Consider the following 25,265-nt stretch of genomic DNA (forward strand, 5'->3'; position numbering starts at 1 on the left):
GTTAAGCAGCTCATCGCAGGCTGCCGGGATGCTGCCTGCAGTCACTGCTGTGTTTGCAGTACAGAAATGTGATTTCTTCCAGTTCTGCTTTGCTCCTTCAGTTCAGGAGTGCTGCAGAGATGCTGTTATAAAAGTATCCGTGGGGTTTGTCTTATGCTAGGCAAGCTTTTCAGCTCCCAGGATAAGCGTTGCTGCAATGGCTTATGTGTTTATCCCCTTTGTTATTATTATTACTCTCCTACTGCCAGTGATTTGAATCAGGTAGTACTGGAAATTCTTTTTAATGAAATGGGAAAACAGCAGAGAGTAGAGGCTGTGCTCCTGGAGTTATTAACTTTCTAAGTTCATCTGAGTTTTGGGTTTAGTTTTTGTAGTGATTTGAGCTTTTCACACCTGCTTCCCTTCCAGCCAATAGCAATAGTTTGGATCCCAGCCTGTGCTGTTAATATCACCTCTCCTTTATTTCCCCCCTTTTCATTTTAACAGCCCCAAGCGAGGTTACTTGAGCTACGCTTAGGAGAATGATCTTTTCATCTTCTTTTTACATCTGCACATTACTGAGACATGTCTGAAGTCTTTAACGTACCCAGGGAGCACCATGAAAGTGTTTATGGTGCTCATAAGCAGACAGCTGTGAAATCCTCTGTGCTTGCAGCGCTGTGCAGAACAGCTCCATCAGTCTTTGAGAGTTGTTCAAAATCCACCTATGGAATGATAAATTCCTCAGAGACTGAAGATGGGTTATCACTTAGAGATCTTCTAAGTCTAATTCCCTCTTGTGCAGCTTCATTTAAACAGCAGTCATGTTTTTAATGCCCCCAGACACCAGATGCCAGGTACTTGTCCTGGGCTGCTGCGCCCTTTTGCTTTTAATCTAAGCTTCATGCAGCCAAGTTAATTACATCTGTATCTCTTTGTGCTGCGTGTTTAGTTTGGCAAGAGGAATGAAGTTCAGATCACCACATTTTTTTCCCCACCCTGGGATTACAACCCAGTTTCTAGGAGGTCAGGTGTGGCTTTTGGGTCTGGCTGAGCGTTGTCCTGCTCACTTAGCTGAGGTACCAAACACTGCCACTCAACAACAGGATGGAACTATGAGCTGAGATCACTGCGTCACACGTAGATGTGATTTGATCTCTTTGAACCTTACATCTTAATTTCTGATTTGCTAATATAAAAACTAGGCTAATTTATCTTCTTGCTGTCTGTGAGAGCAGTTCTGACTAACAAAACAGGACTGCCCTTTCTTGTCCCAGGACAACACCTTCCTGCAGTGAGAATGGAGGATACAAGAGACATCTGCCCTCACCTGGATTCCATAGGAGAGGTGACCAGGGATGATCTGCTGCTCAAATCCAAGGTACAGGGTTTCTGGTTAGCAGCCCCTTCCCTTTTTGCTGTTGTACATGCTTCTGCATGTTTGATCTTTGTAGAAAACGCTGCCTATCACTGTACAGAAGAGGCAGAAACTCTTTTTCCACTGTTGTTGTACCTTGCACACGGCCCATCAAGTAAGCCTGTGTCAGTCCCATCTGGTGCATTTCTCACTGACGTTTTATCCTGCTCAAACATGTCACTTATCTAACACACTGCAAAGCGTGTAATTGGAAGCATGGATTTAAGAAATGCTTTGAGCTGCAGGCAGGGGAGGCCTGCCACATAGAGAGGTTTCTCACTCTTGAAGGATGGGGTTACTTAAAAGACAGACATGCAAACAAACCTTTTTTTTTTATCATGAATATTCAGGGAACTTGCCAGTCATGTGGAGCTGTGGGACCAAATCTCTGGGCTTGTCTTCAGGTAAGAACGGCTTGCTGTTTGTGTGGATGATATGATGGGACTTCTGTTCAACGTATTAAAAAATGTATTGGACCAGAAAAGAAGAGATGGAAGCAAAGATGGGTGTATGCAATTGGAATATCCACTGCTTTTTGATGGATTCCAAGAAAAAGTCTCCCTAAGTTAAAAGCTAATGCTGTCAGAATATATCATGGTGTAGCAGTGCTCTCCTCACAGGTGATTTTTCCCTGATAGCCAAAGTAGGAATGCCCTGCATTGGCTGTCTCTGCTGGCAACTGCAAGTGTGAGATCCCTGAGGATGGTGGTTTGGGGCAGTGGGGCAGAAAGGATCAACAAAGGGCATGTGGGTGGGCAGAGGCAGTTTGCTTTGACATTGGAGTGTCCAGACTTTTGGAGTCTGGTCAGACGGGCCTGTTGGAGCAGTTATCTTGGAACTTGGGGACTTACGTGGGTACAAACCTGATTTCAGGTTTTCTTAAATTAATCAATTCCAGCCGTCTGTCTGATTCTAAGCCCCGGAAAGAAAAGCAGTCAAGAAGAATGGCCAGATCAGTTCTGAAACTGCAGCTGTTGGTGGGGTTGGGGCTGCAGACCGTTTTGTGAAGGGTTTCATTTGGTGTGCCACTGTAGTTTTGCTCTTTCTCTCACTAGATTGGGTGTCCTTATGTTGGCTGTGGGGAGTCCTATGCTGACCACAGCACCCTTCATGCACAGGTAAGCTTTTCACTATTGTCCATCTTAAGACAGAGAAGGCTGAATTATTCCCATTCCTTAATCCTTTTCTGCCCAAATTTGGTTGTTCTGTGCTTCAGGTTGACCCAGCTGTCAAATCATTATCTCACCTTTTAATTTCTAGGCCAAAAAGCACAACCTGACAGTGAATCTGACCACTTTTCGGGTCTGGTGTTACGCCTGTGAGAAGGAGGTGTTCCTGGACCAGCGGCTGGCAGCGCACACGCAGTCACCCTCGGTAAAGTTCAGTGAACCAGTGGGTGTGTGGCAGCCTGGCAGGGCTGAATCTTGGCAAGCTTTTTGTTTCCTTGTTGCAAAATTTGCCAAGAAATTTCCACTGTTGTCCAGGCTGCTATCATGTTAGGAACTCTTTCACTGAAGGTGGCTGCCTGTGGTCGGAGGACCAGCAGCTTTGCCTTAAAGAGTCTCCCTGCAGGAAGGTTTCCATTGACTTAAATATCCATTTTGACTTTTTTCTTTAACCTCTGCTGGCTTCTTCTGTGGGACATCTGTTTCTGGGAGGAGCCACAACAGCTGTGACATCTTCATTTAAAATAAAAAAATCAGCTGTCAGTCTCAAAGCATGTGTACTTGTAACACTGCTGCATGTTCCCAGTGCCTCTTTTATCATTAAAACTGGAAGCAACAGTGGTGCCATTTCTGTTCCCTGCATGCATTACTGAGAAGGATAGGCAATACAACTGGTTCTTCTCTTCTGAGTGTGCCCTTTTAAAGGCTGGCTAAGTTTACATCTAAGATATTTCTCACAGCTCAACTTTGAAGCAGGACTCTTGCTGATGGTTGTTTTCTGTCTTTAATTTAGGATTCTCCATTGCCTGCTCACCCTTTGAAAGCTGTTCCAATTGCAGTGGCTGATGAAGGCGAATCCGAATCAGAGGATGATGACTTGAAACCAAGAGGTAACTTTGCATCAAGTTGATGAAAGAGCTGTGAGGGTAACTCTGCAATCTGTAGGACCTGCACTGAGAGGATCCTAGCAGCAGAGTGCAGAGCCCAGAAAGGGTCACATCATCTCTCCTTTGGGAAAGAATGTAGAAAGCAGCACTTCTGGAAAGTGTTTCATGCTTCTCTTGTTTGTGCTTTAGGCCTTACTGGAATGAAAAATCTTGGGAACTCCTGCTACATGAATGCAGCACTTCAGGCTCTCTCTAACTGGTAGGCACTAGGGCCTTTAGTCGAGTCTTTTACTAGACATCACTACATATCAGCAGAGGCACCTCTGATCTGACACCTTCCTTAGTTGTGCAAGGATAAGCCAGCCAGGCTAGCTACAGAAAAAGGAATATGAAAAATTTAGTGTTTAGGAAAACAGAAGTTCTGCAGTAGGAAAATGAGTGAATAGCCAACTTGTACTGTGTGTAAGATTTGTCTTTAGATGAATGCTGGAAGTAAAACTCCTTTACACCATGACAGAAACATATTTGCTATGTGAGAAGACGTGTGATATTTCTGTTCTTTACAGTGGTATCATTCCAACAACCCACACTGTAAGATATTCATTAGCCATTCTGCTGAAAACCAGTTTCAGGATCTCTGTGCTGGGAACAGATTCAGATCAGCCTTCTGTTTTCATTTATAGGCAGAAATCAAGTTTGCATCTAGAATCACTTCTTCCCTTGATTTAAAAACAGTATCTTAAGTGTGTTTTCAAAAAGAGTTGCATTTAAGTTTTGATAAATCCTTAAATAGAGGCAGAGGAGAAATTTCTATGCTCTGAATTCTTCTTGTTCTCTTGTAGCCCACCTCTCACACAGTTTTTTCTGGAGTGTGGTGGTCTGGTCCGTACAGACAAGAAACCAGCACTATGCAAAAGTTACCAGAAGCTGGTGTCTGAGGTTTGGCATAAGAAACGGTGAGTGGTCACTCTATTCTCATCTGTACAGATTTCATATTTATCTTAGTTCTGAACTATGTCATCAGCAAAAAGAAATGGCATCTTCAGTGATAAGTGCATCTTCTAAGGCAGACAGTTCAAATCCTGTACAGACAGGTATGCTTGGATTCCCTCTTACGAGGAGATCCAGTGTCATGCTGCTGGTGATTAAAAAATGGGCAGTGATGTTAGCGATAGAAAGAAGACATTCTTAATGTTGTAACTTTAAAGAGGAAGAGATTTCTTTATAGCTTTTCTGTTGGTAATCAAGTAAAAAAAAAAATCAAGTAAAATTTCTGAGTACATTGCATGGACTAATCAGCAATTAATGGAACTGCTCTTGATCATCAGAGACTGATGATTTGGATGGAAGAAGTGATAGAGATCTGACACTGAGGTTTTACCAAAAAATGAAAAATACAGGTGACTTTTTGAGAAATGTTTTCTACTGGTTCAAATTCTAGACTAGTGTAACGCAGTGTAAAATAATGCAGCTCTGTTGAAATTTAAAGATGTCTGTTCTGTGAAACTAGTAAATTGGGGGAAAAATCAATCTAGGAATCTGAATGGCATTGTGTGTTTGCTTTGTGTTAGTTATTAACGAGGGATAAGCAAGATGCAGAGCAATACTGTGTATTTATGCTGTAGCTGTAGCCTTTGAAGCACTATCATGTCAATTTCTTATTGTTTTTTTTTTACCTCACTTACTGTTCCTCCACCAGCCCACCTGTCAAACATGCTGCCTCAAAGTCAAACCAAGTAACTCACTGCCAAACCCTGCTCTGGGGAGAATCACTTGAGACAATTCCAGGTGTGGATAGAGCTTCAAGTTTAGGTGTGCTCTAGGGAAGGTTCTCTGGAAGGAGAGAGTGAAATGACTGGGAGATGTTTTCCCTCTCTTGAATTTTCTATCAGCTGGGCGATGTATAAATTAAGTCCAGGCTTTGTGGGTGCATAATTATCTTCTGTCCTCCTTAACTAGTTACTACGCCCTGTTCTGTTGCTTATTACACAAACTGGCTCCAGGCCTGATAAGCAAGCTAACTTTTGTTGTTTTTTTCCTCCGTATCTAAACAGGCCAAGTTATGTTGTTCCAAGCAGTCTGTCTCATGGAATTAAACTCGTCAACCCCATGTTCCGAGGCTATGCACAGCAGGTGGGGCCTCAGCAAAAACTGCAGCACTTCTGCTTGTGTTCAGAGAGAGGAGCTAGTACTGGGGTGTCACACTTGTTCTGTGTCTGTCCTAACGATCCGATAGAGCCCCCGGGTGGGATTCAGGAGGCCTTGCTGTTACTGCATCAGTGCACCTTCCTGCGTCAGCTTTCTCACCTCTAAAATTGTGATGGTGACCTCCTTTGTGAAGGGCTTTGAGATCCATTGGGACATAAGTTAGGTATTATTTGTATTACTGCTGGGAAATCTGGATACATTTGTACTGAGAAGTTAAAGATGCCCATGTTCTGTATTCTGTTTTGGGGGAATTGCAGCTAACAAAATCTTTAAAGATATATCTTTTTCTTTGAGGTTTTCATCGTGGCTTCCAGTGTTTATTCTTGAGAATAAAATGTAAACATCAAACTGTGTTTGATTAGAAAATTTACAAAAGAGGTGACAGTAGACAGTCTATCTAAACTGTGGTGCTGACAGCAAGTCAAAACAGAAGATAAAAGTAATGATTAATGAAGGGATTTCTGTATTTATCTTTGATGTGAAGTATGTTGGATTGGAAAAGTCAGCTCTAAAGAGAAAGTTGAAAGCAAGGCAGAGCAGGCTGAGAGTCAAGCTTCGTTAAAGTAACAGAAACATCATAATTATCTTTCTGAAGTTGTCAAAATAGCAGATTGCTTTCCAGTGGGTGCTTTGAAGCCAACATATCAGTTTTTTTTACCATGCATTGTAAATTTAGGAGCTTGCTCCTTGACTGTGCAGTCTTTGGCTTCTGGTTCCACTGCCTATTTATTAAAGATTTTAATCTGCCCTCTATAAAAGAGGGATTCCCATAAGCAGAAGTCAGCGATCCTGAAAACAGTTGTGTTGTTCAGAGTGTGTTCTCTGTGGGCTGCTGCCTTTGGTTTCTTAGGTCTCTTGCCTCTTAGCAGTGGTAGTCCCTGATAAATAAGGTCATAGTTTGGGTTTTGGAACTCGATTATCTTTAAGGTCCCTTCCAAGCTAAGCCACTCTATGGTTTGCATGTTGCAATGGCTTTCATCATGTCTTTCAGATAAATACACTTGGATAAAAATTAGAACTTTTATCAATAGGAATTAAAGACAGTTGCTGATCAGACATGCTTGTTGATAAATCTCTGTGGTACTCTCTGCTTTAGGAGAGTCTCCTGATGTTGCAGAGACTGATAACTTTTGTGGGCAGAATTGAGGCTGTGAATGGAGCCATCTCTTCTTTTGGCCTTCTTACTTGCCTGAATTCTGGATGGATGTGTACTAACACAGAATGAATCCTGTTTTCAGGACACTCAGGAGTTCCTGCGCTGCCTGATGGACCAGCTTCATGAAGAACTGAAGGAACCAATTGTTGCAGAGACGCGAGATCTGGATATGGGTGACCAGGATGAGAAGCGCGAGGGCGACCGAAGTCCTTCGGAGGATGAATTCCTCTCCTGTGACTCAAGCAGTGACAGGGGTGAAGGAGATGGTCAAAGTCGGACCACAGGGAGCATGGGAGAGACAGAGTTGTTGATCCAGGATGAAGGAGGGAGAGGGATCTCTGAAAAAGAGAGGATGAAGGACAGAAAGTTCTCCTGCGGCCATCGGCGCAGCAACTCGGAGCAGGTGGATGAAGATGCAGATGTTGATACCACTATGATGCCAATGGATGGCAGAGCCTCACCTGAGATGCTCCCAGCTCCCCGTCCTGCCAGCCCATGCAGGACACCAGGTACAACACTCTTCCAGTTATGTTATTTGTGAGAAGATGTGCTGTATTCCTGCACTGGGTGCAACGACAACACATAATGGTGTGTTCCTTCAGTGGGTCTCAGAAGATTTTGCATCCAAGGCTTTCTGCATTGTCCCTGGCAGTAGTTCTGCCTTTGTGCACAATTGCTTCTCTAAGAAAAACAGAGTGAGCTGGGGAGCTTAGCCAGGTTAGAGTGCTCACAAGGCTGAGTGCAGCCTGCATCTTAAAGGCAGTGGTAGCTGTCTCTGCCAAACCTGCAGAAGTGACATTTCTGTATATTTCCTAGCTGAGGAAAAGGTTTTATGTACGTATGTGGCTTTATCTAACAGGCTGGCCTGGGGAAATGTTCACTGTGAGAAAGATGTGGAAGTGGCTGTTGGTTGATCTTGGATTATGGACTTTGTGGGGAGAAAAGGGTGATGCACAGTTGGTGCATTTCTGTATCTCAGAGAAAAGAAAAGAGCAGCTGTTAAGACGTAGGTGTAGAGGCACCTCAAACCGAACATATCCCATCTTTCAACACTTACTGTTATATAAGAGCCTTACTCTGCCAGCTGGCACTGAAGGCAGCAATGCTGTTTATGTGGATAAGGGATACAGGAGCAAGCTGTAAAACCTAATTAGTCACAAGTGTGAAAAAGTGGTGGATTGGTTGGTGGTTTTTTTATAATTATTAGTTCTGTATGCACTCTTACCCATGCACTGAGAGTGCTGTATCTACCAGCCTGTGCAGGTAGGACAGTTAGCAGTGGCTGAACTGTGTGTTCTGGGAAAGGTTCTGTGCTGGAACACAGAGCTGGGCTGACCCCGACTGCAACACAGTTGCCTTTCAGAATGGGTTTTCATCTGTGCTCTTCTGCCTTCTCTTTTTCCCAACAGAACCTGACAACGACGCCTTCGTGCGCTGCTCCTCGCGCCCCTGCAGTCCAGTCCACCACGAAATGCACTCCAAGCTCTCCAGCAGTCCTCCTCGCTCCAGTCCTGCCAGGCTTGGACCTTCTTATGTACTCAAGAAAGGTAGTGCAGGGCAGTCAGGTGCATGCTGTGAGGCAGAGGGGAGCATGTGGAGTGAAGGGGTTCGTTTGCAGAAGAGAGAAAGAATGCTCGATGATCCTTGATTAGCAGTTCTAAGCAGTGCTGATTCCCCTGGAACATCAGTGCTTTTTAAAGTCATACCAGGTAAAGACTACATTAAACTTGCAGGTAAAGTCAGGATTTGGATACAACAGCTGTTCCAGTATGCTTTTCCATTGGAGCATGAAATGATTTCCAAGTATGTGTTTGCATGCTGTGTTTGTTAGTGATGAAGGAGCTATGAAGTCCCAAACACAGCTCTGTCTCTTCAGGGGAGTGTGGAGATTTGTCTGCCAGACTTGCACTTACTGTATGTGAGTCAAAGAACCATAAGATGATGTTACTGAGGGAGAGCTCCTGGGCTCTCTGACACCATGAGCTCACAGTAATAGAATTAGACTGCAAACAGCAGTCTGGTGCTGGAAGCATTGTTAGGCTTCAGGCCGGAGCCTGGCTTCTGTTCTTGTCAAACTGGCCTCTTAATCACAAGCAAATTGCAGAACAAAATCTCTCAGTATTGCAAAGCCACCAAACACAATGGCATGTACTTACACCATTGTCTCTACAGCTGTTCAGTAATAACATTCTTTCCAGAACTGTGCCCTGGCCTCTTGGCTGAGGTCAGCACAGCCACAGATGTTCTGGCCTGATGAAAAGCACTCTGTCTCCCTGCACGTGTGCATAGGGAGAGGGTTTGTTGTTAAGCAAAATTGTGTGCGTGGCCACTCACTGATCTGGAGAGTCTTCTCCAGCACAAGACACCTGACAAACATGGTAAATGCTAGAGGGGAGGAAAAAAAAAACAAAGTACTCAGACAGACTAAGGAGAAAGGAATAAAGTGTATAGCTTAGAGCAAAACATAGTCCAAAACATACAGGATCAGTGCTTGTCTTGTGACTGTGTGTCTGTGTGACTCTGCCTTAGACAGGAGACTGAGAAAGTGTTGCTACGTGATGTCTCTGTGTCTCTTTCAGCCCAGATGCAGGCTTCTGGGAAAAAGAAGAAAGAACTTCGTTATCGCAGTGTGATCTCTGATATCTTTGATGGCTCCATTCTCAGCCTGGTGCAGTGCCTCACCTGTGACAGAGTGAGTGTCTTGATAGCTGTTGGCAAAGAGCAGTCTTCTATAGACCTTATAGACCACTTTTTTTTCTTTTTTTTTTTGACAATGAAGCTTTCTGTTTCCATACTGTGGGATGCAGCAGGCCTGCTAAAATCTTGGCAGGTGGGAGGTGTTTGAGACCTGCCATGCCAGGAAATTTTCAGCCTCCATAGTGATGTTTGCTTATCTGTGCTACTGAGTTGGTCTAGCACTGTCACATTCACATCAGAAAACAAATTCCAACTCTACACAAAGATGGTGAAAGTCCTCCGACTGACAGTAGGTAAGAAGAACTAGCCTGAGCAAGTTGCTGTTACTGCCAGGTCAGGTTTCTGCAGTGATAAAAAGTGATGGAAGTCAGGTCCTGGCTTCATTCCATGCACAGGAAACCCAGACCTTTTCCTCTTGGATATTTCCAGGTTTCTACGACAGTGGAGACATTCCAAGACCTGTCACTCCCGATCCCAGGGAAGGAGGACCTGGCCAAACTGCACTCTGCCATCTACCAAAGTGTGCCAGCTAAGACAGGGGCGTGTGGGGACAACTATGCCTCGCAAGGCTGGATTGCTTTCATCATGGAGTATATCCGGAGGTGTGTTCCCGTGGGGGGGCTCTTCCTTCTGGGGTTTGCCCTGCAGTTTCTGAAAGACAACTGTCCCTAACCAGTGTGCTTCCAGCAGAAATGTTAGCTGTTCCCTGCAGTAGGACAGTGTGTGGTACCCCAGTTCTCTTTTGGTCTTTTCTTTTTCATATGAACCAGTTGCTGTTGTTCCTCTACTTCTGTAACTGCCCTTGACATCTCTATTGCAAATGATGGTCCCCCATTTCTGCCTTTAGCTCTGTCCTGCCCTCTGGAGCAAATTACCAGAGTAGCTGTGCAAATTACTTCTAGACTGAGCAGTTACAGTGGGAACATCAGCTTTCCCTGTGCCTTTGGGTGATGAGCTTACAACCAGCAGCTAGAAGAAAGCCCATCTGCTGGGAGTTTTGTAAGCCAAAGCGTCCACCTGTTTTCATGCAACTCTTTCTCCCGATTCCCTCTCTTCTGTAGATTTGTGGTGTCCTGTATCCCTAGCTGGTTTTGGGGTCCTGTTGTGACACTGGAGGATTGTCTTGCTGCCTTTTTTGCAGCGGATGAGTTGAAAGGTGAGTTTGCTTCAGTGAGGTCTGACAGCCAAAAGCAAGAAGAACTGCATGTAGGAATATTTCACAACATTCTGGGGGCACGTTACATCTAGAAAGCCTGCTTTAATATTTATTTCACTTAGGGACTGGCACTACTAAAACTTGACAGTTCAGCTCCTCTTAGAAACTCAGAAATGAGTTTTCCCATCTGCTCAGAGGTGTTGCTTTTTCATTTTGAATCCAAATGAGCTTTCTTAGCTAGAAGCAGATGTGGCTCTTGGGTGGTTTTTTTTGAGTTACAATGGCTCTTTAGCCTTCCTCCCTTCTTTGCTTTCTCTGTCCATTCCTTAGGCCCTAGAGGACTTAAACATTTTGCTGTTCACTTACAACAGTGAGCAGTATAGATTTTTCTGCTGGTTGATTACACTGTCCTTCCCACCCTTATTGAGGGAAATGCTTGTTTTGATCTCTTCTCACCCTGGTTTCCCTAAGAAGCCACTCTGTAATTTTTCTGCGCAGGGTGGAAATGTATCAATTCTAGGGTATCAATTCTGTGTGCTCTGAGTAAGTGCATAACAGCTTTCTTCTCTTCTTCTATAGGGGACAACATGTACAGTTGTGAAAGGTGTAAAAAGTAAGTCTGTGTTGTCTGTATGGTATTTCTGGAACTTTATTACTTCATACTACTGTTAAACATTTTGCTGCATCCTCTCCCCAGACATCTCTTCTGCTGGGTGCCACGTAAAGTCTGCCTTGCCTTGCTCCAGAGTTCCACTCTTGAGAGTTCACTGATGTGGGGAGGTAGAAAAAGTGCTGGCTTCAAGGGGGGAAAAGAGACAAGAAGGGTGTGAATAAGGATGTGGCTTGGTAGCTACTGCATTAGAAGGAAGAAGTGTGACAAGCTGCTCATGCCATGCCTCGTTTGATAAGGGTGTTGCAAGGAGCCTGAATTTGTTACTGCTGAAATCAGGATCTGTCTTGAATTTCAAAGTGAGCAAGATGCAGCCAGACAATTGCCTTGCCTTTTGGTGTCCCTTTGCTTGAGCGTGTTCTCACAGCTGATTTCTCTTTCTCCCTCAGATTGAGGAATGGAGTAAAGTACTGCAAAGTCCTCCGGCTACCAGAGGTGAGGAAGAGTGCCTTGATTCTTGATTCTTTTCTTTCAGCAGACTCTGTTTGAGGAGATAAAGAGGGTAGAGGTAGAACTGAAACAGCAGTTTGTTTTGGTGGCAAAGCTCTGTATAGACCAGAAGAGATTTTTGATGAGCCAGCAGGATTCATAACAGGCAAAAAACCCTTGTAAAGATAAGGTGCACAGAGAGGCTTTCGGATCAGGACACCCACAGCAAAACTGTGCTTTGGTATTCTGTCTTTGGTCTTTTAGATTCTCTGCATCCACTTGAAACGGTTCCGGCATGAGGTGATGTATTCCTTCAAGATCAACAGTCACGTCTCCTTCCCCTTGGAAGGGCTGGATCTGAGGCCTTTCCTGGCCAAGGAGTGTGTCTCCCAGATCACCACCTATGATCTACTGTCAGTCATCTGCCATCATGGCACAGCAGGCAGTAAGTCCTTCTTGTGAGTGTGTGGCAGAATGGAGCAAGAACAAGAGGAGTATGAGCAAAGCAGAAGCATGTTCAAGGGCTGGGCAGCAGCTCTTCTGGGAGAGCCTGAATTTTGTCTGCACTCTGAGTTTCAGCTGCACTGTGTTTCCTGTTACAGGTGGGCATTACATAGCCTACTGTCAGAATGTGATCAATGGCCAGTGGTACGAGTTTGATGACCAGTATGTCACTGAGGTCCATGAGACTGTGGTACAGAATGCAGAAGCCTATGTCTTGTTCTACAGGTGAGCAGTGCTCTGCATGCAGCAGTTCTGTCCTGGTTGCAAAGTATTTAGAAACGTGTATGGAAAACTAAGAGTAGAAGAATTGCTTCATTTTCTCTTCCTTTCCCTACTGAAGGAAAAGCAGTGAAGAGGCTGTGCGAGAGCGTCAGAAAGTTGTGTCCCTTGCCAGCATGAAGGAGCACAGTTTGCTCCAGTTCTACATCTCTCGAGAGTGGCTCAACAAATTTAACACGTTTGCTGAGCCTGGTCCCATCACCAATCACACCTTTCTGTGCTCTCATGGAGGTAAGATGGTGCTGCTGAACCCAGAAAAGCAACTTCCAGCTTTGCTTTCTTGTTTTCTGGTGCTTTAACAAACCAGAAGAAAAAGCTCCAGCTGTAGTCCTGTCACAGCACATGCTGTTGTAGAATCTGCCTCGCTGGCAAAAGCTTCAGCCCACTCAAGGAGAAATGAGACAGTTGCTCCATTGTCCTGATCAGAGGCACAGAGGAATGCCTAGTGCTGGGAAACAACAGTGTTCAATTCTCTGCTTGTTTTTAAAAAAGAACCTGTAGAAAGCAGATAAAGCAACATTTATCCATGTTACCCTATCAGCAAGGCTGTCCTTCAGTGTTTGTGTGGAGAATGAAGCACACAGTCCTGAAGAGACCTGATACCACATTTTTAGTGCTCTCTTTGATCTCGTGCCTGGCAGCCTTTGTGTTTGTGTATTCACAATTAGGAAGGAAGCACTTGATTAGAAACTAGCACCTTTAAACTGAGAAACTTCCACAGTCAGTGAACTCTTGAGTGACTTCCATTAGTAGTGGAAGCTAATGTGGAATCGGGGAGTTTTCAGTAAGGAAGATCTTTCTCCTATTTCTGTCTTTAACCAGCAGTAGAATTCTGTTGTTCACTCTCCTTCTTGCCTTTCCTCCAGGGATCCCTCCTAATAAGTACCATTACATTGATGACCTGGTTGTGATTCTGCCTCAGAACGTGTGGGAATATCTTTACAACAGGTGAATATGGCCATTTCATTCTTTGTCCCATTTTGTTTTTCCTAGACAGTTTGTCATCCTGGGGTCTTCCCATCTTAGGCACCATCCAAGGTATAATGCCTTACCATGGCACCTCCAGGGCACTTGGTGTGGGCTGACAAGACTTGTGTTAGGGATTCCCTACTAATCTAAACCAAAATGAGCTGTATCACAACAGAACTGTGACCCTCACTGTGTTGCATAAAGTCAATGCTCTCCACTAAGAAAAGAGCTGCAGGTGCACCTCCTTCCTCACTATCTGTAGTAGTGAAAAAATCCATCTGTGTAGGATTCAGGGCTATTTTCCTGCAGTTCTGCATTCCTCTCCTTCTTTTTTGCTCAGGTTTGGGGGTGGCCCTGCAGTGAATCACCTGTATGTGTGCTCTATTTGCCAAGTGGAGATTGAAGCGCTTGCCAAACGCAGGAGAACTGAAATTGACACCTTCATCAAGGTTTGTATGGGAGGGATCCGGAGGCAATGGAGGAGGGTGGAGGTGGGAAATGGAAGCCTGTTGTGGACAGGTAGTAGAAAAGTCTTGCCCTTGTTTTCCAGATATGATTTTCAGGAGATGGACTGTGGGGTTCCTCAGTGCTGTCAGCATGGGGAGGGGCAGCTGGAACACATTAATGCTGGGGGAGGGGCAGCTGGAACACTGCAACAACATTTGAAACCATTCTAGTCTCTTGGCTATACTAGTTAGTGGAAACAGGTGTTGGAGAGGGTGGTTGGATTGTTCAGAATAAGGGGCTGTTCTGAAGAGTGGCAAGGCTGCCTTACAGCTAAAAGAAGGGGCTCCCCCCGGCCTCAGCAGTGACTGAATCTTTCCTGCACTTCTGTTCTCTGCTCTCCCAGCTGAACAAGGCTTTCCTGGCAGAGGAGTCTCCAAGTGTCATCTATTGTATCAGCATGCAGTGGTTCCGTGAGTGGGAAGCCTTTGTCAGAGGGAAGGATAATGGTAAGAAGCCAGAGATCGCTGGAAACTGTCAGTGCTGAGAGGTAGAATGAAAATAAGTTCATTTTTAGGTGTCCTCCTCAGTAAGCACTGCACCTGATGGGTACAGCTTGAGGCTGCATGGAGTCTGGACAGCAGCCACTCAGTGTGCCTGCAGGTCCCTGGGGTGGGGCAGAAATAATGAGGACCAGCACGGGAAATGATCTGAACTGGGTGGCAGCACAGTGGTTCTGGACATGTTTGTTTTTCCTCTCGCAGAGCCTCCTGGGCCAATTGACAACAGCAAGATTGCACTCACAAAAGCAGGTGGCCACATGCATGTCAAACAAGGTAAGGCACGTGCTGCTGTCTCGTAGCGTCCTAAAAGGTGAGGGAGAATATTCCATGGCATCTGTCTGTCCATAACAAAGCAGTGACAGAACAAGATGGTGTCGCAGAGGACGACAGCTCTCTGCACATCCCTGTGCTCGCTGCCCTGAGTGCCATCTCTGTTCTCCGTTGGCAGCCCCCACACGACCGACTTGCTGACACGACTTGGTGTAGTAAACCCTGCAGTCCTCCATCTCCTGTTGTTCTATTCCCACATCTTTCCATTCTTTCCCTTTGTCCACTATTGTAGTGTTGAACTTGACTTGTCTTTACTCAACATCTGCTGCGGTCCAGCTCGTGAAATAACACTGCCTGGGCTGCCCTCACTGCACTGCTGGGCTGATGAAGATTGCATTTGTATCTTGGTTCTCTCTCAAGATACGAGATGTGTTGTGGGCTGAAGTGCCGTGGAGCCTCAGTGGCTTCCAGCAGCAGGTGGCACTGCCGAGGGCTGGTGGAGTGCTGCTGCTAAGGCTGCGAGGCACGGGGCTTCCTTTGGGCAGTGCAGATACCGGTGTGCCCTGCTCTTCTGGTACAGGGGGAGGTGGTGGGGGACGATGTCCTCCATGATGTGATGCAGCAGCCCTCCAGCTGCGTGTCTGCTTTTTGCTGTTGTCCTTCTCAGGTGCTGATTATGGGCAGATTTCCGAGGAGACGTGGATTTATTTAAGCACGCTGTACGGAGGGGGCCCAGAGATTGCTGTCAGACCGAATGTGGCCCAGGTCCAAGAACTGGATAACCTGCATGGGGAGCAGAAGATTGAAGCAGAGACCTGGGCTGTGTGATCTGTGAAGGATGGGGCAGGGAAGGTATGGCACAACTGCGTGTGCGGATGGATGGGGAATCCTGAGGAGTCAAACCTTTTCCTTTGTGTGGTACTCAAAGGCGTGTGCAGCTCCCACCACCACTTTGGGGAAGGCAGATGTCCTTGGCCATCCTTTCATGAGGTTCTGGATATAGGGGTGGTACTATGAAAGACTGGGAGGAATCAGTTTCTCTGTAATTCATTTTTGTAGCCTCAGTGGGAAAAAAAACTGGTGGTGAGATAGCAGGTGAACTTCACTAGCCTGTGTTTTGACCTGAGCCTCTCCCTTTTCTTTGCTTACAAGAAATCAGCACTCAGCTTGTCCTCAGTAAACTGATTCCCTGCTCCTTTGCAGGTTTTGCTTTTGGCACTTTCCTTTTTTAACCCTGTGTAAAGATAATGAGATGCTATTTATGTTTCCAGTAAGCAGCATTACAACTAGAGAAACCTGTTTATTTGAAGCTAACTAAAGCCACAAGGTCTTCTGGTAGTTTTGTGCTGATGGTGCACAGTTGTCACAACTTCCTAGTTTTGCTCCTTATCTAATTCTTGCAACTTCAGTTGCAAGTGACTAATTTTGAAATAGTCTGTTTCATTCTCCCCTAAGCCCTAAAGTTACACCTTCACCATCCTGGCAGGATTTTCTGCTCCTTGTATCTGATTTCATGTGTTCAGCATGTTTTCAGAGAACAAAGCTGGAGGATGAGTTCTCCTTCCCTCAGTACTGTTTCCCCTTAAGCTCCTGGCAGCTTGCTAGAAATGGGATGCAGCCTTACAGGTTAGACTCAAAGCTGTTCAATGGGCAGACTTCTTTGGAACAGGACACGGGACTTTGTTTGTAACCCCTTCTCAGAATGACCCTGCTGTCAGCACAGATCTGTCCCTGCATCTGTCATGAGAAACAAAGGATGAGTGGGACCTGAAGAGGGTGACTGTATGTTTGCACGGAGTCTGCTCAGATGGGCAGGGCCCTCCTGGAGCACTGGAGAAGGTGCCTGGCTGATCAGGTGGAGTGGCTTCAGGAATGAGCTGCTTTCTGCAGACAAGCCTCCACCTGTGTGCTGAGGTCATTAAGCTTCTCAGTACAGATGTCCTTTGGGTAGGCAGTCGCTCATCTAATGAATAGAAATAACGTGCTCCCTCTGCTGCTGCTGCTGTGGACTATAACAACAGCCAGCAGAGAGAGGCAGGAAGACAAGAGAGTCTGAACACTAGCTATCCCAGCAGGTCCATTCTTAGACAGTTCTTCCTTCACCTAAGACAAGGCCAAAGCAAAACAGCGTGCACCTGTGTGTTTCAGTGAGCTTCAGTGGAATCTCAGTAAGGCAAAGCTGGCAGGGCAGAGGGGACCTCTCTTGGGCTGAGGACCAAAACTGTGCATTCATCACAGTGCTGGAACCTGCCTGGTTCCACAGCATCACGCCTGGGCTCGGGGACCCATGGAAAAGAGAAAGGAAGGGAGGGCTGTGCTTTCACTCACAGTAGAGCGTGGAGAAGAGCGCAGAAGAGTTTGAAAAGGAAAAAATGTGGCCTTCAGATTTTTTTTAGACCAAACGATTGCTGTGAACAGCAAATCCTTCTTTAAATAAATCCTGTAAATGGTTCAGCATGTTAATTTCACTATCTTGTTTATTGGATGCCTGTATATGCCCAAGGGGAGGTCAAAGAATGAGCTGCTGTTGGGATTTCTCATTGTTCTCAGCTTTGTTCACCACTGCAGCCTTCTTGGAAGCTGCTGCAGAGCCTGTAGGGCTGCATGTCTGTGTTGTCTGTGCCGTTCAGAGGATTGTACAGATTGTAATAATACTCCTGTGCTTAAGTGTTATACTTTGTGCTGAAAACGTGTTACAATAAATATATGTGCATCCAACACACTGCACGACTGCTGCCTGCCTGCAGGGCCCGAGCATCTGACAGCTTCCTCCGTGTTCATGGTGCTAATGAAAAAAGCCCAAAAAGGCACCCAAGCTTCCTGCTGCCACGAGGCCTTGCAGTAACTCCTCAGCAGTCCATCAACTGCTACTGAGCTGTGGCAGAGGAGGGCGCCTGCTTCCCAGGCAGCCTCTGTGCACAAAGCCTTCCTGCTCCTGATGGTTCAGCCAAGTTCATCTCAGAAAGCTGGGCTGGCTGGGAAGCACGTGCTATTTGAGAGCAGCAGCGTGAGGGGAGCCACGTGCGAGGGGAGGAGGCCGGAGTTTCTTGAAGTTCAAGCTTTGTAGAGCAGAGCCTGTGCAGTTTTTGTCAGTGTTGGGTGGCTGGGGGGTTCACACGCTCCCTGCTAACACGTGCATGCGTTGCTTTGCTCGTGGGCACGATGCGGCCAGCAGTGCTGTGACTGCGGGCCCAGGAACACTGTGCTCTCAGTAACAGGCTGGCACGCTCTGCCATGGTGAACAGCAGCGCTGCTAAAAGATGGGGTGACAGAAATGCACCCCGGGGTGAGGGGCTGCAGGAGACGAGCAGTCGCTGCCAGCTGGGTGAATAACATGGCATTAGCTGGAGCCTGGGCTGCCCAGAGAGCTGGGGCAGTAAGGACATGCAGCTCGTTCTCTAGCAACTTGAAATCAACCGTCAAAACTCGCATCTAGCAAACAAACGCCGTAACCTCAGCAACTGCAGAACAGTTTGTAACATTCCAGGAGACATTAACAAACTCCCTTCCCCAGGGATGGGATTATACAGCGTCTAGACAAACGCTGCACTGGCCAAACCTAACTTTTTGTTATCCTCTGTCCATTAAAATACTCAAAGCTTCGTGCTGCATCTATATTTCATTTGAAACGTGACATCACTGATGCTTTTCTCAGACCCCCACCGTAAGTGTCTGGTATTTCTGAGCACATCTCGGCACAGCTAGCTTTGTGACTCGCTGTTAATGTAAGCCAGATATTATGGCTGAGCTGTATCAGCTCACATCTCTTGCTGCCTGCAAAAAAAAGGAAGAGAAAACTGTTCATGCATTGGAATGACGGGGCTACTTCATGATTTTAGATTCTCTGCTCCCTCCCCCAGTCCTATGGAAGCAGCAGGAGAGGGGGGGCTGATTTACTTGTTCTCCTGCTCACTACTCCCAGGCTTAAACTGTGGCCTCAGACAGACAGCTCTGATGCAGCTAAGACTGGGATACACCGATCACAAATAGACCCCTAGAAAGGGGAATAGCTCTTCCTCCCATGGTGCACAGCCAGCATACTGGAACTTGACCCCACAGCTTCCCTTGGCCATCCTTCTCCTGATCCTGGAACCTGTTGTTGCCAGTGGTGCATCTCCACCCTCCTGAATGGCCAAAATAAATAGCATCCTGTGTTCTCACATGTTCCCTAACACATCTGGTGGAGGTAAAGCTCAATTTCATTTTCCTCCTAGCTGCTGCTCACCTTGGCTTCAGGTTCCTGTCTTCCATCATTTTGTTGTGCTGTTTCTCTGTGAAGTTAGCAGTGCTACTACTGGCTAAGATAAATCAGAGGTAGAGCCAGACTGACGCTCCCTCCTGCTCGTTGTTTTCCAAAAGGCACCAAGACATGGAGCACATCTCTCAGCTCAGTTTTCTCTCTGCTTTTGAGCACTCTTTCTAGCAGACTGTTTGATAAACAGTACTGATCTGTCCTTACTTGACAGAGATGTTAATTAGTGCTGGCAAAGAACAAATGAAATTGTTAAAACAGCAGTCTGACCTTAGATCTCTACAGAGCTGCTTCAGGTGAAAGCATCACCAACCACGAGCTACACAGCTGCACTTCCTCATGGCTCCTGGCTGATGCTGCTTCCAGTGAACTGAACTAACAGGTGAAGTCAGAAAGTTTAAAACAACAACCAAAAACCAACCCATAAAACCACACCACTTTTTTGCTAGCTAGGAAGTTTGATAGAACAGCATCTCAAGGAGAGACAGTGTGTCTCAGAGCCCCATTGGTACTCAAACACCTGCAAATTCCAGTATGAAAAACAGAACCAAGAAAGAAGTACCGTGAGAATGCCATCATTCTGAATAGAGCAGGCTGTAACACCAGCATCTGGCTGAAGCAGCTAAGGGCACTTCTCAGCTAGAAACAGCTGTGGAAAGGCAGAAAGGTCCCTGGGGAGCCATGGGCCCAAAGCCTCACTCTATCAGAGAACCCCCAGCAGAGACTTTGTCTTTTTTATTGGGAAAGAAAAGGAACAAAACCATTTTTCTTTGTCCCTGCAAGATCAAAGGGGTGCAGTGAAACCATGCTTCTGGAATTAAAGGTTTATTTAAATATGTGGATGACTTTCCTTTCATTGTTACAAGGTCAGTGTTTGCTTTCAAATGGAAGCACTTTATTTGGTTGAATTCTGTCTCCAGAAACAAATGGGTAACACCAGAACCTTTTACATTGGCAATGAAATCACAACACTGAGATGCCACCAAAATCTAGAGATCAGTGCTCAAACACACATACACACACATATACAAATAAAAAAGTGCTCGACATCATCATGTTAAAATAGAATTTGGCTTCTTTTAGGTTTTTTTGACACTTCAGGCAGGAAAAAATAACAAACAATATGCATCAAACTAAATGAACTTCTGAAAAATACTCAGCATTAAACACAACTTTCAGTATCAGTAAATATGTTTCTTCTCTATTTACAGATGCTAAGAAAGGGCATTAGAGACTTGCTGGGGACGTCAGGGTTTTGCAGCTGTGCAGTCCCCACTTCCAGGCAGGAGAAGTTCAAGCAGAGTTTTTATAAACCAGTGCACATATTCAGTCCTTCTGCTTTTGTATAAGGTAAACTCGACCAAAGTTACCCGTTCTTTACCCTGAATGAAGGCAGCAGAATAGAGATTGTAGGCTACAACATGCGTGACTGTCCATCATTTTTCTTGCGGTCAGTTTGCAGATCCAGGCATCAGGGAGCTGCTCCCCCAGTTTATAAAAACTCCATCCGTGGCCTTTTTATCAAACTCTTTCAAAGACAGGCAGGCAGCTAAAGCTAATGCTCCTTCTACAGTGCTGCTGAACAACACAGACTGCAACTGCCCCAGGGCTCCACAGAGGCTGACAATAATATACTGTCCACCCAGATTAAATATATAAAAGCAAACTTAGATAAAAGTTCGACATAGATGGCACAATAAGAGGTGAAAATGAACTCCCCTCGCTGCTGATTCAACAGTGCATCAGACAGATAATAAAACACTACAGCTAAAATATTCTATGGCCATTCTTGCACACCTGCTGGCTGCTTCACCACTCAGACCCCCAGAGGCTGCTCACACAGCTCTGTCACACATCTGCACAAAGCCACGAGCACTGCTGCTCTCAGAGGCTCACAGATCACACTTATGTGATCCCAGCTGCAGGGATGGAGATGGCAGTTTCAGTGGAGAGGGCCCTTCTGACTCCAGAAGGCTGAGGTGTCAGCCCTGCCCGCAATGCAGGCTCCACTTCGGTCAGATTAAAACATAACCTGGTGCTGGTTGATGCTTGCAGGCTGTAAGCAATGCAGTACAGCAGCTCAGGACCAACTGAAGGACTGAGGGGTTTCTGCTATGGAAATTAAAGGTGGGTATCTCAAGTGGAAAGGGACGAAGTTCTGAAGACAGTGCGGATTCAAAAATGACTTCATCCCGAGTGAGGAAGACCAAGGCAAAACCCCAGCATGGAGAGCAGATGATTCTGGGACACATTTCTACACGCTGGCAGCAGAACACCACACACACACGTCTGCAAACTACACCTGAGAGGTTTCATCTCAGGGTCATCAGCCACAGCAGCTCCCATACAAATTTTCCTCAAGTTCTGGGGATTTTACAAGCGATGCTGAAGTTCCCTAAGAGCAAGCAGACCCCCCCAAACGATGGGTTGGTTTAAGATAAGTAAGGTTGGTTTAAGGATAAGTAAGGCCCTCAGGAGCTACGAGGAGCAACTGACTCTCTTACAGGGCTTAACCAGGTACAGGATTACTGTGACAACTTAGCAAAGATTCAGGGAAACCAACGCATTTATAGTAGAGAGATCTGGAAAGCAGTTGCCCCCTTTGTTAGGCAGCTTGGGTCATGCAACGTATTTGGAGATAAAGCACGACGTGACACAGCGCAGCATCGCTTCAGATAAAACCGTGTGAGAACAGGAGGGCTGAGGGCTGGCTTCTGGGCCAAGGTCCAGTCCATGACAACGTGGGAGAACGAAATAGAGTGCAGTTTTCTTTTTTTCTTTTCTCTTTTATTATTTTTTCTAAAAAAAATTCTGTTATTCAAACATTAACTGATGAGAACGCACAAGAGGTCATGCAAAAGAAGAAGGTAGGTCTGAAATGCTGAAAAACAAACCAACAAAAGAAAACTGCAAAGAGATTAACAACGAGCCACAAAATAATGTGGCCCTTGGGAAGGTGGGCGCAGGCAAGGCAACAGGGCGAGCATGCAGACTGAAACAAGAGCAAAATGGAGGTCTTTGTGGTGAGCAGAACGGGGCTTCAAACCAAAACGCCGGTGTCTGTGTGTGTCTGTGTGTGTGTGAGGGAGAGGAGGAAGAAAGGAGGGGGCAATAAAGAGGAAGGGGCAAGAGAACAAGCAGGAAAGAAAGTGTACATACGTGAGCTTGAAGGCTTTCAGGCAACAGCAAGGTCATAGGGATTTAATACTTGGCATGAGCATCAGCCTAGATTTAAAAAAATAAAGGCTGAAAAGTATTAGTGACTTTTTTGTGGAAAGAAGAATACTGAATGATGCATGTGGATCAAGTTTAATATCTGCCAATTCAGAGTCCAGTCCAGCTGCTGTAACACTGTCCCCAGGAGCAGCTTACCACGTGGAAGCACCTCCTTCCCAAGCTGGTGAAACTACCTGCAGGATTAGTGCTAAAGGCACCATGTGAAATGCTGATGGACCAGTGCATACATTCAGATGGACTGAGGGACAAGGGAGGACAGAAGACAGACCTGCACATGCTTGGGACTCTCCAGGTGCCCTTTGCATCAACGGGCAGCCAGCGGTTCTCTGACCAGCACTGGGAGGAGCTGGGAGGGGAAGTGCCGGTTATTTTTTTTATAGAAGGGCTGTGCCAAGCTGGTAGAAGAGCAGGGAAGGCTGGTAAGTTAATCTGAGCCACAAGTAGCATGCCATGGAAAAGAGCAAGCGTCTGAATGATACTGGGATGGAATTTAGGTCTGAATTTTTCAAGTGGGAACTCCAGACAAGAGTGGGTGTCTGGCTTTCCATGGGTATGTTTAAACTGCCTGCAGGGTAAACAGACCATTTTGTTTCTCCTTCTGTGACAAGCTCGCCCCGAGGTTCTTGCACCAGCACAAACACCTTTAGGAATCTAAAACATAAGAAAGACAAAAAGAAAGAGACTGGATTAGAAAGAGACTGGAGGAAAAGGGCTCCCTTAAGAGTAGCACTACCTGCAGGAGGTTAAAGGAAACCTGCAGGGTCACAGAGGGTTAAGCAAACTCCTGAACTCAGGCGTACTTCCCAACACTCCGTCACCATTCACCCTCAGCCCTTCCTTCCAGGAAGCATCGCTGGATCGCTGCTTTCCCCTGGGAGAAGGATGTCAAACCCAGGAGCAGAACCCTGCCAGCACTTTCTCAGCACAACAGCAGAGCAAACAAACAGCTTTTTCCGTTTCGATCTGCTAAGAGGTACTATATCTGTTCAAGTGAACGATACTGAAGAATAACAGGAAGCCAAAACACAAAGAATTTTGCAGATGAGCCCAGACCAGCCATCCCCTACACAGCAGGCCACAAAGACCCTTCACTCTTAGGGGAAGTGAAGAAATAAACAGGTAAGTGAAAGTCATCTTAGCCTCTGAACTCATGCTTGGTCACATTCCTGCAGCTTCTGGCTGAGGGTGAGCTTGCTGTGGTCACAGCTATGATCCAGAAGTTTGCTTTGGCTGAAGAGACTGCTTTACGGGGAGGAATAAAGGATGAGTCCAAACTTCCCTCACACTTGAGACGGAGGGACGACTCTCAGGTGCCCTTTCTGCCCGCTTCCACAGCAATAATGAAAGAAAAAACCTCCGTATGGTAGCACAAAAAGCTTCCACAGAGCCACAGCAAAATATTCTTCCTGAAAAACAACTGCATTTCTCCTTAAGGTACCTCTGTGTGGGAAGCAGGTGAAAAGCAGCTCTGGGCCACCTCCTTTCCATTAACAGAGTCAAATTCAAATGAATAGCCATTAAAAAAAAACTCACAGGAATGAGAAAATATAATGTTTATTAGAAGGAGACACCGTGGTACATGAAGCTATAAAGAGATTTCTGACAGATGACGATTCTTTAAAAAATAAGAAGAGAAATGGAACAACCACACTGGCCAGATTTAACAAACTGTAACACCAAACAAAAGTTCCTATGCGTTTCCAACCAGATGCAGACAGCTGAGGAACCAAAAGGGCTAATCAGAATAGTCACCAAAACAACAGCTAAGTTAAGCAGAACGACAACCTATAAAACCATTTATATTTATATATATAAAATGATAAAAACAATTTAAATTCAAGTAACTTTAGTTTTTAAGTTATGTTATATACATATTTTTAATACCAGGAGAACTAAAGACAAGTATTTAACACAAAGATTTTTTTTTAAAAGCCACAGTCCAGTTGCTAATTAATTACCAGTTCCTAAAGGATTTGGCAAGCATTAAATAATCAGATACGTCCTAGATCAAAAGTGCATCAGCATGGTTAACTTTCACCTATTGCTTTGTGCAAGCCAAGGCTCGCTGCGGTGGTTCCAGCAAACAGCAGAGCACTGAGCTGCCCACCAACCAGGGCTGTCTGTGGAGCCGGGGGATGCAGAGGGAAAATGGAGCAGACACGGGCAGAGCAGCAGCTGCGCTCACGTGGCTCCAGACTCATTCTTTGTTCTTCCCTCCCCCAGAAGCACAACTTCACACAACAGTCCCTACCGCTCAGGTCCCCCAGCAGCCAGCCCCTCTGAGGGCAGCACGCGTGGCTTTTCTGCTGGGTGCCACCAGTTTATCTTACAATTACTTCAAAGTTCTTCTGCGTATCACATTTAAAAGAGGGCTGTGCTCCCAAGCAGATTATGAGGTACCACATTTAATAACACAGGATGGTTCAGCCTTGAGCACAAAGCTCCAAATGGTTCCAGTATCGACAGCCAGCAGCACCAGCACCTGCCAGAGCAGGAAAGCCCTGCCATAAGCTGCACCAGCAGAGCCCCGAGCAATGCTCTCCTCATCCCCTGCAGGGAGAGGTTGGCACAAGCCCCAGAACACAACCATACATCTGACAGATCCAGTTCTCAGTCTGAACGTTTTTAGCACTTCTAACGGTTTCCTGAATGCATCGCAAAGGGAATGAACTGTGTTGGCTCCCACTGGTAGCAGGAAGGACAAAACTGCTGTTTGCAACTAAATTCGTGCCCAGGGGCAGCGCTTCCATCGGCAGTGATGCACATTTAAATTGCAAGGAGAACTTATACATGCATCAGCTGAGCGAGTGGCACCTAACAGAGTCCTTCATTGATGGCCACGTGCTTTCATCTCTTCTAAAGAAAACCTTCTGAAATAGATCTCTTAAAACAGCAGTAGCAGCAAACCCGTAGAACAAAAGGTGAACAGGCCTATGCAAACCTACTCAGAGATTTTCTGAAGTGATTTGTACCCATCTGGAA

The 25,265-nt window shown here is 45.8% G+C and overlaps 2 protein-coding genes across 14 annotated transcripts in view; one reads left to right on the plus strand and one right to left on the minus strand.

Annotated features, from left to right (window-relative positions):
- The first annotated feature begins 1,227 nt into the window (after positions 1-1,227).
- USP20 (ubiquitin specific peptidase 20) lies at positions 1,228-17,516 on the plus strand. The gene is made up of 23 exons (XM_010720893.3): positions 1,228-1,360; positions 1,747-1,800; positions 2,452-2,514; positions 2,657-2,770; positions 3,356-3,452; positions 3,639-3,708; positions 4,292-4,405; positions 5,504-5,582; positions 6,896-7,322; positions 8,223-8,360; positions 9,393-9,505; positions 9,940-10,112; positions 10,572-10,666; positions 11,246-11,279; positions 11,726-11,771; positions 12,030-12,210; positions 12,368-12,494; positions 12,610-12,779; positions 13,415-13,496; positions 13,858-13,966; positions 14,368-14,470; positions 14,726-14,797; positions 15,462-17,516. Exons 1-23 carry the CDS (start codon positions 1,280-1,282, stop codon positions 15,620-15,622), a joined length of 2,703 nt encoding a protein of 900 aa, XP_010719195.1. The 5' UTR covers positions 1,228-1,279; the 3' UTR covers positions 15,623-17,516.
- Positions 17,517-19,855: 2,339 nt separating this feature from the next.
- Positions 19,856-25,265, minus strand: part of FNBP1 (formin binding protein 1) — an 87,057-nt gene continuing 81,647 nt past the window's right edge. For 12 of the 13 annotated variants that reach the window (XM_031556199.1, XM_010720892.2, XM_019621453.1 and 9 more), the window contains one exon: positions 23,820-25,259. In XM_031556199.1, the coding sequence (XP_031412059.1) occupies positions 25,225-25,259 (35 nt within the window). In that variant the 3' untranslated portion in view covers positions 23,820-25,224. Of the gene's footprint in view, positions 22,935-23,819; positions 25,260-25,265 lie in introns of those variants that run through there. The other variant, XM_031556194.1, reaches the window with a different exon arrangement.

This window comes from Meleagris gallopavo, chromosome 19 (assembly GCF_000146605.3).
Source record: "Meleagris gallopavo isolate NT-WF06-2002-E0010 breed Aviagen turkey brand Nicholas breeding stock chromosome 19, Turkey_5.1, whole genome shotgun sequence".
Classification (NCBI taxonomy): Eukaryota; Metazoa; Chordata; class Aves; order Galliformes; family Phasianidae; genus Meleagris; species Meleagris gallopavo.

Coding starts and splice junctions, on each gene's coding strand:
- USP20 (XM_010720893.3), top strand. CDS start 1,280: ATGGAGGATACAAGAGACATCTGCCCTCACCTGGATTCCATAGGAGAG. Junction 3,709..4,291: donor CTTCAGGCTCTCTCTAACTG/GTAGGCACTAGG, acceptor GTTCTCTTGTAG/CCCACCTCTCACACAGTTTT. Junction 9,506..9,939: donor AGTGCCTCACCTGTGACAGA/GTGAGTGTCTTG, acceptor GGATATTTCCAG/GTTTCTACGACAGTGGAGAC.